Source organism: Talaromyces stipitatus, genomic scaffold, assembly GCF_000003125.1.
Source record: "Talaromyces stipitatus ATCC 10500 scf_1105507295527 genomic scaffold, whole genome shotgun sequence".
Taxonomy (NCBI): Eukaryota; Fungi; Ascomycota; class Eurotiomycetes; order Eurotiales; family Trichocomaceae; genus Talaromyces; species Talaromyces stipitatus.
In genome coordinates this window covers 2,112,305-2,128,229 of record NW_002990114.1, presented here as the reverse complement: position 1 = coordinate 2,128,229, position 15,925 = coordinate 2,112,305, and the positions used below count along the sequence as shown (strand labels likewise).

The window sequence follows — 15,925 nt, the reverse complement described above, 5'->3', positions numbered from 1 at the left end:
TCAGTCCAAACTCCAGAGTCAAATTTAAAGTACAATTTAGTGTCCAGCCCTGACGCTACCTCTCCCTTAAACGTTTTGAGTTTTGTTATATCAACCTCAAATGTCAATCTAATCGCCCGCGGAAATGCTTCCGGTGAGCTCTATAACTCCAGAACTCGATATAGATTCACTTTGATATGATATACTGTGGATTGTGGATGATGTCAAACATATATCAATATTCATCTATATATGTCCATTGTTCTTGCTTCCATGGTTCACTTGACAAAATCATCATCAACAATACCTGATTCGATAAACCCCAAACAGCAACACGGAGATACCGATATCAATGGTACAATCGATCCACCCTATACACCGCTTTATTAACAAGAAATTAGCTAGAATAGCCTTAACAAACTCACATTGTTCGACTCAACTTCCACCCCATACTTAAATCACCATCGGGTGACCAACCGACACAATGCCTTCCTCCAACATGATTACAAGCATGTTCAAGGCCCCTGAAATCAATCCCCTCACATACAAAGCATTATCAATCCCGATTTTAAATCCGATCAATCGATATGGAAGAGTATTTTTCTTCTCATGGCTCGGATTCTTTGTTGCGTTTCTGTCGTGGTTCGCTTTTCCACCTTTGGTGAGATTGTCCCTTGATGTCTATGCAAGTTGATGTGCTGACTGGTTTAGTTAACTGCCACTATTAAGAAAGACCTGGGTATGACCCAGGCAGATGTAGCCAATTCTAACATTGTAGCACTATTAGCTACGTAAGTACCTGTTGGACACTCTATCAAAGAGATTCGACATACTAACATTGAATAGCCTGCTCATGCGATTCATCTGCGGGCCCCTATGCGATAAATTCGGCCCTCGATGGGTATTCATCGGCGTCTTATTATGCGGCGCTATCCCCACCGCTATGGCAGGTCTGGTTACCAGCCCCGGCGGCTTGATTGCCCTAAGATTCTTCGTCGGCATCCTCGGTGCCAGCTTTGTGCCTTGCCAAGTATGGACCACGGGATGGTATGATAAGAGTGTTGTCGGTTATGCGAATGCCCTTGCGGCTGGATTTGGTAATGCTGGTGGTGGTGTGACTTAGTATGCATTTCCCCTTTTTCTCTCGTTGAGAAGAAGTTTTTGCTAATGGTATGTACTAGCTTCGCAATGCCGGCAATCTTTGACTCGCTTGTCCATGACCGCGGTCTCTCTGATCACAAAGCCTGGAGAGTCGCATACGTCGTCCCATTTATCATCATCACCGCCGTCGCATTGGGCATGATTTTCACCTGCGACGACACCCCAACCGGGAAATGGTCAGAACGCCATCTAGGAGGCGCCGAAACTCCCGTCATCGCATCCACAAACCCGGACTATCCCAATTCCCGATCAGCCCTTTCTTCCGGCACAACAACTCCAAGGGTCCCCAACGAAAAGATTGACAGCAAAATCACTTCTTCCTCATCCGACTCCGAAGCTCAGGTCGATAGTTCTAACGGCGCCGTCATTGACGAATTGATTGTCGCACCAACATGGCGCGAAACGTTACAAGTCGCTTGCAGTCTTCAAACAGTTTCCCTCGCCGCCCTATACGCTTGCTCCTTCGGTGCCGAATTAGCCCTCGACGGCGCCCTGGGCAGTTACTACTCCAAAAACTTCTCACACATGGGACAGACCAAATCCGGTCAATGGGCAGCCATGTTTGGTCTTTTGAATGTCGTCACTCGTCCTCTTGGGGGTTATATTGCAGATGTTATTTACCGACATACTTCCTCGGTGTGGGCTAAGAAGATTTGGTTGACGTTCTTGAATGTTGTGACTGGTGTATTTTTGCTGGCTATTGGCCTTACCAACCCGCACAGTGAAGCCACCATGTTTGGATTGATGGCTGGAATGGCGTTTTTCCTTGAAGCTGCTAATGGGGCTAACTTTGCCTTGGTGCCGCATGTTTATCCTTTTGCCAATGGTAGGTCTACAAACATCTCAGACCTGTGAAGAAGATTCTTGCTTACTTTCGATAGGTATCGTCTCCGGCACAGTTGGCGCATTCGGAAACCTTGGAGGTGTCATTTTCAATATTGTCTTTAGATATAACGGCACCCACTACGAGCGATCTATCTGGATTATGGGGGTCATCACCTTGGGTATTAGTGTCGTGCAATCCTGGATTCGGCCTGTTCCCAAGGAAGCCCCCAGTGCAGTAAAGCATTGATATAACGATACATTACCTTGTTACGAAATTATTTTTTTTTTCATAGACTATTCCAGGTTTAGCAAGTACTTGTTGCGACTTCTAATTCATCGTTACTCTTCTAAACGCTTCTATTTCTTCTATCGTTGAAGTCGGTCGACTAATGGATTGATTGGCTTACCCTAGCTAATCATGGACTGCGGAGTCGCTGGGTCTAGGTTGCATATGGTGACGACGATGTACAAATTCCATGTCTAGAGTTGCAGCGGGTTGTCTGGGATAAATATATCGGAGCTGGCCGGTCCAATAATGAACTGTCGCATACCCCTCTATCCCTGTAACTAGAATAAGTTCAATGACGGGCAGAAGATGAAACTAAGACTCTCAATGTTGGAGAGGGGTAATCTTGATATTGGATCGGTCGGCCAAGCGGAACAACGATATGAGCGCAACACAGTTCAGAGACTGATAGTTCGTAGTCGTATATTCATCGTGAACCACATAACTGTATAGATCTCTGTAAATGTAGGATGACAGAGACAAGGATAGGATGAAGTGTTGAAGATGACACAAACGCTAAGCCGTATTCGGCAGAACGGGGCCCGCGCTCGGCACGTGTTTTGGCAGACTAGTGCTATTTCAAGCCCTCTCATTGGCTGCTGTCCCCACGTGAGTGCATGTCGAGCCTGAAGTTAAAGGCAACAAGGCAGAACAAGAAGCCATCCGTGGAAATACCGAGCTGAGGTTCATTCGGTGGGTTTTGCGGGGAAAACAAAACAACGTCGCTTTGGACCCCGATCTCCTTTCATCTCAACTTGTTCATCTAATCCTTACGTTACACGACAACAGAAAAACCGTCTATGGATGGTGGTGCTGTCCCATGTCCACGCCATCCTGTGTCCGCGAGAATGAGTTATGTCGTCGTTGGAGAAGGAGACTCCTTTTATCACCATGAACGAAACTGAAACCACCACCAATCCCGCCACAACCTCCAACAATAAACCCATCAATCCGAGGTCTCGTATATTTCGTCCATGTCTGACTTGTCGGCGACGCAAAATTAGTGTTTGTATTCTTGAAAATTTATATCCGGCATGTCCCTAGGCTGATTTGGAGGATAGTGCGATAAGACCAGACCCAAATGCAAGAGATGCGCGCAAACCGGATATCAGTGCGAAGGATACGGCGAAGAACGCCATTTCGTCTATGTCATCCCAACCCGATCCTCAACTCCATCAGACGGTAGCGGAAGCGGCAGCAGCAGTCGGAAGAATAGCAGCGGCAACAGCAAAGACACTCACAACTCGAAAAAAGTCACACTCCGATCCTCTCGGCAGTTACCACCAGAACACCAGCAACAACAATTATGGCATCATCATCAAACACAGCAGTTTCGTTCGCCACACACTCCCAGTGCGACGACGATCCATTCACCAGCCGTCAACCGTTTACAGATTGTATCCTACTTCGTCGACCGGTATCTTCCCAATCGTATGGCGCAGCAAAACGGGAATGTCACAGCAATGACATGGTTAATGGGTCTACCGCAGTTGTTGGGAAATTGGAAGATCTTAGATATGGCTCTTTCGGCTTTATCACTTGCATATATAGGGGATATACACGGAAACCCGCAAACGTCGCGCCAGGGAGAACAATATTATAATCAAGCTTTACAACAAATGAGAGTCGGATTGACTCGCAATCAGATAGATGAAGGGATGCTTGCGTCCTGCATCTGCCTGTCAATGTATGAGGTGCGTCTACCCTTTCCTTTGCAACGAATCTGTAGGCTGACTACTTGAAGATATTTCATACCAGTGAGGGGGGAACGAACGGGTGGATGTTTCATGTAAAAGGGGCATGTCGATTACTCGAACTCAGAGGCCCACCGTCAGCCACAGCGCCTCTTGATATGAATCTCTATCGTCGAATACGAGCTGTAGCAGTAAGCTCTTGCCCGCCCAATTTGTCTGCCTGTGACTAATATTGTAGCTCTGGGACTCTTATGCAAGTGGTGAAACTTCGTTTTTGGCAAAGCCCGAATGGCGCGGCTTATCCGACACACCTTACGATTTATTACTAGATATCCTCCTCCGTCTCACCTCCTTACTCTCAAGGGCAGATCAGATCGAAACCATGGCTACAAAGGGTGATGAAACCGGAGCAGCAGAGGCTGCCCAAAGATTGATGTGGAGATGTCATTCTCTGAGAGACGAACTAGTCACTTGGTACGCAGATTTCCAGACTAAGGAGACAGGTCCACTCTTTTACCTTGAGCCCGAAGAACAACATCCGTATCTCGATCCCGATTCAGAATTGAACGGTGTATTCCCGGATAGTGTCACATTTCAGACTCCTTATATCGCTCAATTATTACTGCTATATTGGTACGGCGAAGTCATCGTCCACGGCGCCATGTCAATTGCCCATCGATATCTCTGGGGCCAAAGCCCAACAAATCCAGAATCTTCCGGAACAACACCATCCTCCACCGCATCACCATCTACAACCGCATCAGTCACAACCGAAAAACTCACAGAAGCCCGCCAACAAATGACAATGCTCGAAGGCGAAACATTAGCCAACATCGAAATAATCGGCGAATACTTTGCCGCCAAAATCTGCCAGGCCATGGCCGGCTGTGGTCGAAACAGTCTGCAAGGGTACGGGTTTCAGACTGCTATGGTACCGCTTTGGGCTGCTCAGCAATATTACTTGGATCGCTCGACACGCAAGTATCTGTGGTGTCGAACTGTGCTCATGAATTTTAGCAGAAAGGGGTTTGTGGTTGCACAGAACTTGGGCTCGTTGGCCTTGAGTCAGTACCCTGGTCGGTATGTGAGTGGTAAATCTGTTGTGGAAGAACATATACTATAACCTCTGCTCCCGATATAGGCAGAGATATTTATTTTTTGCTTGTTATTTTGGAGTCTGGGAGTCATGAATCATGAGAACACGATGGAGTATAGGGAAGATTTCCAACGAACTTTCATGGATAACATATTTGACTGCTGTGTACTTCTTGGGACTGTATCATATGGTTCAAATGTTTTCAACTGGATTGCGGCTGGGTTGGCGAGGATGGAGTGCAAGGACTATTGAGAATGTCATATTTGGCTTTATGTAATGATAACTTATCACTTCATTTACAAAATTAATGTTAGACTTATATATTATGTATACAATGTACTAGCTGCAATGACGATGCTGACTATATAACATTATCATGGGTATCATTATCCCATGTATTGACCAAGCTTCATCCAAACCCTAGCCCAAGCCAAAAAGATAAAAGAAACGCCAATCCATCATATCCGTCATATCCGTCAAACGCCTTGCAATGGGTGAACAGCGACACCAGAAGAAGAAGAAGGTACGAGATAAGACAAATAAGCAAGCAAAGGAAGAGAAATCAATCAACAGCAGGAGTCTCCAAATCCTTCAAAAACTCCCACCCAGTCTCTTCCTCCGGCTTCTCCGGCTCAAGACCAACAGCTGACCTCAAAGCCCTAACCTCCGACTGTAAGGCCTGAATAATCCTCGTCGGTGCCTGATCCTCTTCACACCTCAACCGATACGCGGTCCGCAACATCTCCGCCAACCGCATCGTCTGCGCATGCCAATGATCCCGATCCAAACGACTGGCCAAATGAGCATCGCGCTCGGCTTGGAGGAGGGCATTATATTCTTTCTTTTGTGCGAGAAAGTACATGTTGTTGTTTTGGCAGTAGTTGCGGATCTGTTCGACCATTATGCCCATGCTGGTTTCGAATTCGCCGATTAGGGTTGTGTTTTCGAATTGTTCGCGCTCAAGGGCTTCAACAGTTCGACGTTCGCGGGCTAGGGCGCGTTCGAGCTCGGCGATTCGAGCGGCTGTTTCCCATCGTTTCAACACAAACTTTCTATGGAGCTGGAGCTGGCGGTGGGAAGAACTAACCTGATATTTCTCCGCTGACTTGATTTATATCCGGACTCGTGCCCTCAGCAGTAGATCGGCGCTGCATCCTGTTAACCATCCTCTCCTTCACACATTCAAGCAAGATACACACCATTATCTCCTCAGCACTAGCAACAATGCCCCTCGTCATTTCACGATTATTCTTCAGAATATCGCTAAACTCCACCACCATATCATATAAATTATTCAAATCCATCTGATGTCCCGCATTCATCGGTAGACCGTTCATCATCATATTATTGTTATTATTGCCCATATTATTACCACCAACACCATTTCCAACTCCTCCACCGCCGCCGCCGCCGACACCGTTCATCTGTTGTGGGGATGGAGACATTGATTGACGAGACATATTTGCCATATTCACGACGTTAGGTGAGTTGTCCATATAATTTCCCATTGCAGCGCTGCTGGTGCTGTTTGTGGTCCTGTTGCTCTCTCGTGTAGGAGCGTCAGAGAACAGTCCGGGAAAATCTAGGGGCATACTGCAGGTTAAGTCATTTGAAAGGTTTGGTGGAAGTTCTGCAAGTTGTATTGTGTGTGTGTACAAAGGTGTTTTGTTGTTATACTCACTTAGTTCTTCGTCACTTCGTGTAAGCCATTGAGATGGCGTTGACAGGTCTCTTTCTATTGGACAGGAAGTGAGTCCAGAGTCTCTGAAGCGCAGACCGCCTACTTGACGAGGACTAGTCAACTAACGTGTTCTATATCACGTGATTCAATGTTTATCAGAGAATGTTTTGTGATTTTCTCCTTTTAAAGCTAAAGTATGTCTTAAAGGGTGAGGATAGTCTAATCTCTAGCTGCTTCGGTCAGTTGGGAGACCAATTTCGAGATGCTATATACAGGTACCCAAAGGCTCGAAGAAGCAATTGCCAACAGCACTGGTGTGATAAACGTCTGGTATCCATGATCATAGGCTGATGTTTTGACATAGCTGGGCGTCTAAAGATAATGCCCAGGCAGTCTAGCTTCAATCGTCGATGGATGCTGGCTCCGTATATAGATGAGCCGAGCTAGTTCCATGCCTATCGACCATCTACAGCACGATGGCCGTGTACGGGAAACATTGTACTTATCTATATGGCTGCGCCATGCCTCAAGTCATATCCAGCAGCGCAGCCAATCTTTCTTCATGGTCTGTAGAAGGAATTGTCTCAGACCCATCATCACCCGTCCGAACAACCCGACTACTACTGACCCTTCCAGCAACCCTTGCCACCAACATTCGCATTTTATCAATCTCTCGAACCAACTCACCGTCTCTTGTAACTAGATTTGGTTGGATGTTTTCCTGTGGATTCTTGAACGGCTCAAGGAGGGCTTCTAGCTGCTTATATTGGGCTAATTGTTTCTGTTTTTCTTGTCGTTTGTTATGTAGAGCGACGAGACGTTTGTAGAGGGCTTCGTATCTGCAATCTCGTATCAGTTATATATCGTCGCGTAAGGATAAGACGTGGAGAGTATACCGTTCTTTCTTCTCGGGCGAGGCATCGTCTCCACGGTATTGCGACGGTAGTTTCTCAATGACTCTGAAACGCGATTAGTCTATGATAATTGTGCACTTCGTGAAGTGAATGCGTACAAATAATTCGATAGATCCGAGCCAATTTCTATTCCCGTCGAACCTCGATTAGGATTGAGTATTTCGCTCTTAACCGACTCCCAATGCAAGCTTTCAATCTGTCGCGCAATGTGTTGGATTGCTTGATTCGAATAAACGACGCGATTGTGCTGCTTTAAAACCGTGTTCACTAGGAAACAATTATCAGTCACCAGTAGCTTTAATCGCTGCCATCACGTTGAACGAACACTTTTGTAAAACTTCCTCGACGACCTTATCACTCAAATCATCCTCTGTATCTGGAGCAAAGTCTCTCCATCCTTCCTGAGGCGCAATGGACGCGGAAAGAATTCGAATTTGGTTTCGAATGAAGGAGGTTTTGAGTTCTGCTATTGTTCGTGATTTCTCCATAGTGGTCTGTTTTGTATGGTTGTTGTTTGCTTAAAAAGCGAAGATGCAAGCATGTTGATGTAGGTCACGTGTTGATAAACACGAACGCGATTGTCATCCCCGCGTCTAATGATAAGGACGTTCTCAACTAATGGCATTATTTTCATACCGATTGCCCTTCTACATGGCTTTTATGATAATAGGATTGGTAGCTGAGTCAAGATGAGACACGATTTGACCTTGGATATCTAATTGTCTAACAAGTGCGCCTCTTTCTATTTGATAAATCAATCGCTGGAACGTGCAAGTAAATCGTACCGGCTATATTTACATCTTGCCTCGGTAAATTAGGTTATCAACTTGGAATCTGACAACGATTCAATCTTGAAATACCTGCAGTCAAGCCCTTCCAATGATGCGAACTTGTGACTATACCCCTTGATTAATCTATGTTTTCGAAATCATGGCTGGATCAAACCCGCCTCGTGCATTTCTTTTTGACGTTGGCGGAGTTTGTGTAAGATATATCTTATCCCGCGCATCCAGCCCGTGGCGAACAGTGCTAACAAATGTATAGGTCGTGTCACCATTTCAAGCAATTCTAGACTATGAGAAATCGAACGGAATTCCTCCAGGATGGATAAATTTCAGCATCTCACGAACATCACCAAACGGCACATGGCACAAACTAGAGCGCGGTGAGATATTACTAGATGCCAACTTCTTTGAAGGCTTCAGGCGAGATCTCCAGCAACCTCATTTATGGAAAGAGTATCATCAACGATTGCAACAAAAAGAAGGAAACTCTTCTACGATGGCCGAGAGTCTTCCGCCTCTGCCCAATATCGATGCAGAGTTTCTGTTCTGGGAGATGATGCGTGTATCTCGTGAACCAGATCCGTTCATGTTCCCTGCCTTGGGGAAATTGAAGGCATCGGGAAAATACTTGATGGGCGCATTGTCTAATACAGTCATCTACCCACCTGGTCATCCCTACAGTGAGGATACAATAGGGCTACGGAAACAATTCGACTTTTTCATCTCTTCAGCACATACTGGTCTCCGCAAGCCACATCCAGAGATATATGCGTATGCACTGGAAAAGATCAATGAAGTTGCGGCGCAGAAGGGTTATTCTCCGATCAGTGCATCTGAGATTATATTTCTGGATGATATTGGAGAGAATTTAAAGGCAGCTAAGAAGGCTGGTTTTGGAACGATCAAAGTTGTGCTTGGAAAATCGCAGGATGCGGTCAAGAAGTTGGAAAATATCACTGGTCTTCAGCTGTTGGATAGTAGTGATAGGCCAAAGCTATGATATGCATATTCGAACTGGAATATTTGTATGAAGTCGTAAGATGCTTGATTCTTTCCAGCTGGTGTATTCTTCGATGTTGTGATGCTGGCTAACCTGTAGATATATCGAGGGAGATATGCTGAGTCGCATAAAGACATAACCTCTATCAAGAATCAATATTAAAACTTCAAATTTTTCTAGAATTGAATATTCTATCGTGCCCATAAAATTGTTGATGTGTCGTCGCCCACCTCAAACTGGAGATGGTTCGTGGCCGACCTTTTTACCCGCAAAAGCTTCGACTGGCGCTAAGCGAAGCACCCGCACAAAAACCCTATCTACTTATCCCGCACTCTTCCTCGAATTTTTTTCCCAGTCTTGCAGTCAAGCGTACTCGATAGTCAACAGTCTACGACAAAACCGTCAAGATGGTGAGTTGATACGATCCTGACAATGGCTGATTCACGCCATTTTTATATCTCTTAAAAATCCTCCGAATTGTGTTCTTAGAGTCGTGCAAGATGCTTCGGAGGGGGGATTTCTGAAGCGCAAATTGCTGACTCGCTTGTAGCCTTTCACCAAGCTCGTCAAGAACAGCGCGTACTACAGGTGGGTTTATTATCTTCTATTTCCGGAGATGAATTGTGGTTGCTGACATTATTCCAGTCGCTACCAGACCAAGTACCGCCGTCGTCGTGAGGGAAAGACAGATTACTATGCCCGTAAGCGCTTGATCACCCAGGCCAAGAACAAGTACTCTGCCAGGAAGCACCGTCTTGTCGTAAGTTCACCACAACTGTGGTCTTGAGACTCCAATTTAACACTCGACAGGTGCGCTTCACCAACCGCGATATCATCACCCAGATTGTCTACTCCGAAATCACCGGTGACAAGGTTATCGCTGCCGCTTACGCCCACGAATTGAAGCGCTATGGAATCGAGCACGGTTTGACCAACTGGTCCGCTGCTTACGCCACCGGTCTCCTTCTCGCTCGCCGTGTTCTCAAGAAGCTCGAGCTCGACGAGACCTTCGAGGGTGTTGAAGAGGCTGACGGTGAATACACCTTGACCGAGGCTGCTGAGACCGACGACGGTACCCGCCGCCCCTTTAAGGTCTTCTTGGATGTCGGTCTCGTCCGTACCTCCACCGGTGCCCGTGTCTTCGGTGCCTTGAAGGGTGCTTCCGACGGTGGTCTCTTCGTTCCTCACTCCGAGAGCCGTTTCCCCGGTTACGACATTGAATCTGAGGAGCTCGATGCTGAGACTCTCCGCAAGTACATCACTGGCGGTCACGTTGCCGAGTACATGGAGGGTCTTGCCGATGATGACGAGGAGCGCTACAAGTCTCAGTTCTCCCAGTACATTGAAGATGAGATCGATGCCGGTGATCTTGAGGAGTTGTACCTCGAGGCCCACAAGGCTATCCGTGAGGACCCCTTCAAGAAGGATGAGGACGAAGGTAGCAAGAAGAGCAAGGAGGAGTGGAAGGCCGAGAGCAAGAAGTACCGCACCGCCAAGCTCACCAAGGAGCAGAAGCGCCAGCGTGTGCAGGAAAAGATTCGCGAGTTGGCCGCTTAAATGGACGACTTGCAGTAGATGTTCTGATGGTTTATACTCGGAAAATGTCTTCTGTTAAGAGATATGACGCAGAACAACAAAAAAGTATTGATCTTCATGCCCTTGATGAAATCTTTCTTTCCACCTTTTTTTTTCCTACTCGTATCAGTGTTACGGTTCATGGACGATATCCTGTCATGTGTTTGCATTATATGCGGTTTTTTTTTCTGGAGCAAATAGGGCGGCTACAAGGATTTTCTTTTCTGTTTAGACTCTTCCATGAACCTGTTTTAGCCTGGTAGATGTATCTCGTAGGAACTCTGGGATAGGAAATAGTAGCAACTGTCTTATCTGTAAGATCAGCTACAAAAGTCAAACCAGGAGATAGGCTAATGTTAGCACAGTATGGCGAGAGTTCTTGTGGAGAGCGATTAAACTCAAAAAACCGTTGTACGTAAAATTGTATTCAGCTGGTAATACAAAATACCGGATGTATTGTCCCTTCTCAAATGCTTGTGCAGTGATTGGCCAGTGGCGAACTCAGTGCTGGGGAACCCTGATCCAATCCTATAATGCAGGGTGTCGGTCACATGACTCGCCTCCAATTGTCTGATCTTCCATGCATTTTCATGCAAGAATAGGCTGGTGTCACATACTTGACTTCTAAACTGAGTATGATGTACATATTGACATGAACTGAATATGTCTTGTGACAGAGACCGCTGGGGTATATAGAATGTATTTGTAAAACCTCCGATGACGGACTGGCTTGTCCCACTTGTTCAAGCGTTACGGATCTGTACGGAAAGCAGCATGACTGTCATGGTATTTGATCGCGCAATCCCACGAATCATAACATGGCCTCGCGGCCCACAAGGTGGTTCTCCGTACTTCTATCTCTGTAACTTTACAGTCTTGCTTACATGCCGACAGTGCCCCGGAGTACTTCGCATCAACCCTATGTACTAAATCACTGTCTTGTGCTTAGGGTTGAAATTTTCTCTCTTTCATCATCTCCTTTCAACAATTTACTCTTGGGACATGTGCACTGTGTCACCGACTGACACATCTATTGTCATTGTCAAAATCATATCGTCCTTTGCTATGCCAGCCCATAGCAAGTAAAGATGTCACCCTTATGAGAGATAACGTGACATCATCCCACACCTGACCTGCAACTCCCCCATATACCCCAGAGAATATCACGACCACACTCAGCCTTTCACTTCTTGGTTAATACTTTCTTGATCGTGTCTCTCTGCCCACCCTATTGTGAAAGAATAATTGCGGGGCTAGGGGCAACATGGAGGGGCCCAATACAGTGGATGTGAGCTGGCTCCATCACTGTCATCGAGGTATATACTCTCCATCGTCGCTGTATATTCGCACAGCCATACTAATATATATCTGGACATAGCGGATCAGTTACTGCGGACCAAATCCACCTCCTCAGTGCATGACAAGCCTAATGGACAAGCAGACCCCAAACTTGAACAAAGCGGCTCAGACAAGAATATATCCCAACGAGTAGCCAACGAGCCCCCGCGATCTACGAATAACTCTCAACATAAGGCCAACGGTACTACTACTGACCGCCCCCAGTCTAATACGCGCAATGCGCCAGACAAAAAAGGAGCCAATGCTTCGGCTACACCCACCAAAGGAAGTGCTCCAAAAGCGGTACCGGGAAGGCGGAATTCGTGGATTTCAACTATCAGCTCTAAATTCTCTACGGGCACTACTCCGCCAGGACAAGGCGCCGCTCCCCAGGCTTCTCCAACTTTGAGCAGCCCACCCATCAAACCAGACATCAACCCGTTTGGTGCGTCGTTTTCTCCCAAGGATAAAGATGGCATGAGCGATTTGGCGAATGCCTTTACGTCCGCTTCGTCTTCGCCGAAGAATCCTTCGTTTTTGCAAAGTGCGTTTCGGAAACTTTCATCTGGAGCTGGCGTGACAGGAAAGTCTACAAATCACGGTGGTATATGTGAGCGCCGGATAATGAATGTCGACCCCAACCGAGACAGGTGTAAGGTTCCCGAACTAAACCAGGGAAAATTGAAGCGGGTCGCGTTTTGTGTCGATGTTGAAATAGCTGGCTTTGCATCGCGCGAAGATGATGAAGTGACCCGACGGGAACCTACTAATGTACCTACCCCGCAAGCGTCCAAGTTGAAGAGCAAGGATAAGAGCGAAGGACCGATTCTGAAGCATCCTGATGCGGTTGTCCCGGAGAAAGTAATTCAACCGAAACCAGGGACCGCCGATCAGACCCAGCCGACTCCAGCTGCGAACGGTGACGCTGCCGCTGATGCTCGGACCAAGGAGCCCCCTACTAAGAAACAGGAAAAGAAGAAACGTTCAGAAGAGGAAAGAAAAGAACGCAAGGAGAGGAAGAGGAGACTGGCAGAGGAAAATGGAACCATTCCCATGCAAATCAGACAAGGGGAAGATGAAGTACCCGCAGCACCATCAACAGCGCCAAGCGGTTCACGATCCAAGACACAGAGCCATCCAACCACGGATCCCGTGCGTATTTATCGCCGTTGCTGTCAGCTTCGTGAGACACCAGTTTTGAAGAAGCTTGTGGAGCAAATGACTTCACCATCATCGACTCTTGTTGAGGCTGCTGGCACAGTCGCCGTTTTAGATCTCACCGACTTCCCCATGACGCTGGCAGATATCGTTACATTCAGTGACTGGCTTGCGATTGTTCCTGTGCGCAAACTGATACTTGAGAATTGTGCTCTTACAGATGAAGGAGTGCGTTCAATTTTGGCCGGTCTTTTATCTACCAAAACTATGCAACAAGCTCGAAATAGACGCCGATCTACAAAAGAGAAGCTTGCATCCGTACCTCCGCCTTTTGGAGTAGTGGAAAAGGTATCGTTGAAAAACAATACCAAGATTGGGCCTGAAGGTTGGCGTCATATTTGCCTGTTTATACATCTTTCCAAATCTCTCAAAGCGATCGACCTTTCTGGTATCCCATTTCCGAAAAAGATGGGTGGTGGCGATGGCCCATTAAAAACAAGTGATCTTGGAACGACACTCGCAAACTCGCTCACGACCCGTTTCGGTGGCGATTACCTTGAGGAGTTGCTTCTCAGCGAATGCCAACCGTCCACCGAAGATATAGAAAAAATATGCAACGCTGCAGCCGCTGTTAAGCTCAGACGACTGGGTTTTGCTAACAATGATATAACTCATGAAGGATTGGAGCATGTTGTCCGCTATCTTCGATCTGGCAAATGTGAGGGAATCGATTTAGGAGGAAATGATTTGCACGAACATTTAAACCTACTGGCGGACGCCATCGATTCGGAGAATCCCCTGATAGCATTGAGTTTAGCAGACTGTTCATTGACACCTGCCTCGATATGCCCTCTGCTCCAAGCATTTACAACCCTGCCTAATTTCCGATTCATCGACTTTTCACATAACCCCGCGCTATTCACTACTCAGCCGGATTGTTTATCTATGCTTAGGAAATTCCTGCCTAGGATGGCAGCCTTGAAACGCATACATCTGGCAGATGTGGATCTTTCACCTGATCATGCAATCGCCCTTGCGGAGGTATTACCCGAATGTCCAAGTCTTGCCCATCTGAACATTTTGGAGAATCCGCGAATTGCAAGTCTCGGGTCGTCGAGCGATCCTGCGGACCAAGAGGAGGCATGTGCTGTCTATGCTTCACTGATGGCGGCCGTTCGAGTATCGCGTACTTTGATCGCTGTGGATATTGAAGTTCCTGGTGCAGAAAGCAATGAGGTTGTCAAAGCATTGGCCTCTCAGATTGTCGCCTATTCTCTTCGAAACCTCGGTGCCCTTGAGGAGCTCAGCGATAATAGCCAAGTGCAGCGCTCAGAAGTGCCGATTCCTGAGGTTCTGCAGCATCTTGTGGGACATGCTGACCCTGTCGCATCTACGGAAGATGAACCTGCGCCAAATGAAGATTACGTTATTGGAGGAACAGGGGTGGTCAAGGCACTTGGCGTGTGTCTCGGCAACCTTGATCGTCAACAAGCTGAAATCGGAGGATCACGATCTGGAAGTGGCCGCTCAACACCTGTTCCGCAGGTCACGTCCTCTCTTAATAAAACTAAGAAGGCCCGAGACATGTCGAAGAATTTGCTTGGATCTGCACGTAACATTCAAGCTAGGATCAAATTAGCTCTTGTTCGGGAGGATAGGGCTGGCAATGATGCTAACTACAGTGAGTTATACCTAGTCTTACTGCTAGATATTATTCTAACCTATGAACTAGGGCGATTGCAATTCCTCGACCAAACCCTTCAGAGAATCATTGAGCGTTTCGAGGAAGAGTTCCCCGAATGCCGTGTACCCACAAGCAAACAAGCAGAGGAAACATCCTCGCAGCAATCCAGCGAAGACAGCCATGAACCTACCTCAGCACTCGATAGTGTATCCTTCTATGTTCCTGATATGTCAACTGCGGAGGATGAAGAACCAGATCCGTTCGCTATCCGTCTATCACGCCGAGGCTCGAATACTTCCCTCCACTCTCGAGCACTAACATCAGAAGAAGGTCGTCTTCACAGGATCAGTCAAAACCTCAGAAGAGATTTTCTTAACCCTTCGCTCATTGCTCCCGAAGACGGCGGCTCCGTACCTGTTGATGATTCTCATATCAACGCCCTTCGCGAGAAACTAGAGAATCTCAAAGGAGACGAAAAAATGGGTAATCATGTTGAAAGTGTCGGCGCAGAAAAGGCTTTCCACGAGCTGGGCTCTACAATGGAAGAACTATGGATCATTCAGCAACAAGATCGGGATGCGTTTGAACGGTGGAAAGAGAGTCAAATTGCTGCTCAGATCAATGCCGGTTTACGATCGCATCCTTCTCAGGATAACCAAGAAAATTCATCATCGCAACCCAGCAAGTGAAGTCTATCAGATGTACAAAATGAGCTACATCTCTCTCTATTTTACTTTTGTTTAGTTTTC

At 46.8% G+C, this 15,925-nt stretch overlaps 8 protein-coding genes across 8 annotated transcripts, besides 1 other annotated feature; 6 read left to right on the top strand and 2 right to left on the bottom strand.

Annotated features, from left to right (window-relative positions):
• Positions 1-463: 463 nt before the first annotated feature.
• On the top strand, positions 464-2,212 carry TSTA_088320 (nitrate transporter CrnA; the record flags this gene model as incomplete). Its single annotated transcript, XM_002478514.1, has 5 exons — positions 464-640; positions 691-770; positions 826-1,101; positions 1,161-1,966; positions 2,022-2,212. 5 exons carry the CDS (start codon positions 464-466, stop codon positions 2,210-2,212), a joined length of 1,530 nt encoding a protein of 509 aa, XP_002478559.1.
• Positions 2,213-3,142: 930 nt separating this feature from the next.
• Positions 3,143-3,718, top strand: TSTA_088310 (uncharacterized protein; the record flags this gene model as incomplete). Its single annotated transcript, XM_002478513.1, has 2 exons — positions 3,143-3,256; positions 3,296-3,718. 2 exons carry the CDS (start codon positions 3,143-3,145, stop codon positions 3,716-3,718), a joined length of 537 nt encoding a protein of 178 aa, XP_002478558.1.
• Positions 3,432-3,481: a microsatellite.
• A 385-nt stretch (positions 3,719-4,103) lies between the features above and the next one.
• Positions 4,104-5,068, top strand: TSTA_088300 (uncharacterized protein; the record flags this gene model as incomplete). The annotated part of the gene is made up of 2 exons (XM_002478512.1): positions 4,104-4,136; positions 4,184-5,068. The coding sequence occupies 2 exons, from the start codon at positions 4,104-4,106 to the stop codon at positions 5,066-5,068; spliced, it is 918 nt and encodes a 305-aa protein (XP_002478557.1).
• A 535-nt stretch (positions 5,069-5,603) lies between these two features.
• On the bottom strand, positions 5,604-6,633 carry TSTA_088290 (uncharacterized protein; the record flags this gene model as incomplete). Its single annotated transcript, XM_002478511.1, has 3 exons — positions 5,604-6,064; positions 6,129-6,189; positions 6,241-6,633. 3 exons carry the CDS (start codon positions 6,631-6,633, stop codon positions 5,604-5,606), a joined length of 915 nt encoding a protein of 304 aa, XP_002478556.1.
• Positions 6,634-7,248: 615 nt separating this feature from the next.
• TSTA_088280 (uncharacterized protein) lies at positions 7,249-8,124 on the bottom strand (the record flags this gene model as incomplete). Its single annotated transcript, XM_002478510.1, has 4 exons — positions 7,249-7,561; positions 7,619-7,681; positions 7,735-7,903; positions 7,962-8,124. 4 exons carry the CDS (start codon positions 8,122-8,124, stop codon positions 7,249-7,251), a joined length of 708 nt encoding a protein of 235 aa, XP_002478555.1.
• Positions 8,125-8,566: 442 nt separating this feature from the next.
• TSTA_088270 (epoxide hydrolase, putative) lies at positions 8,567-9,421 on the top strand (the record flags this gene model as incomplete). The annotated part of the gene is made up of 2 exons (XM_002478509.1): positions 8,567-8,620; positions 8,681-9,421. 2 exons carry the CDS (start codon positions 8,567-8,569, stop codon positions 9,419-9,421), a joined length of 795 nt encoding a protein of 264 aa, XP_002478554.1.
• Positions 9,422-9,828: 407 nt separating this feature from the next.
• Positions 9,829-10,978, top strand: TSTA_088260 (60S ribosomal protein L5; the record flags this gene model as incomplete). The annotated part of the gene is made up of 4 exons (XM_002478508.1): positions 9,829-9,831; positions 9,972-10,009; positions 10,067-10,181; positions 10,232-10,978. The coding sequence occupies 4 exons, from the start codon at positions 9,829-9,831 to the stop codon at positions 10,976-10,978; spliced, it is 903 nt and encodes a 300-aa protein (XP_002478553.1).
• A 1,282-nt stretch (positions 10,979-12,260) lies between these two features.
• Positions 12,261-15,865, top strand: TSTA_088250 (cell wall biogenesis protein Mhp1, putative; the record flags this gene model as incomplete). Its single annotated transcript, XM_002478507.1, has 3 exons — positions 12,261-12,312; positions 12,375-15,173; positions 15,225-15,865. The coding sequence occupies 3 exons, from the start codon at positions 12,261-12,263 to the stop codon at positions 15,863-15,865; spliced, it is 3,492 nt and encodes a 1,163-aa protein (XP_002478552.1).
• Between the last annotated feature and the right edge of the window lie 60 nt (positions 15,866-15,925).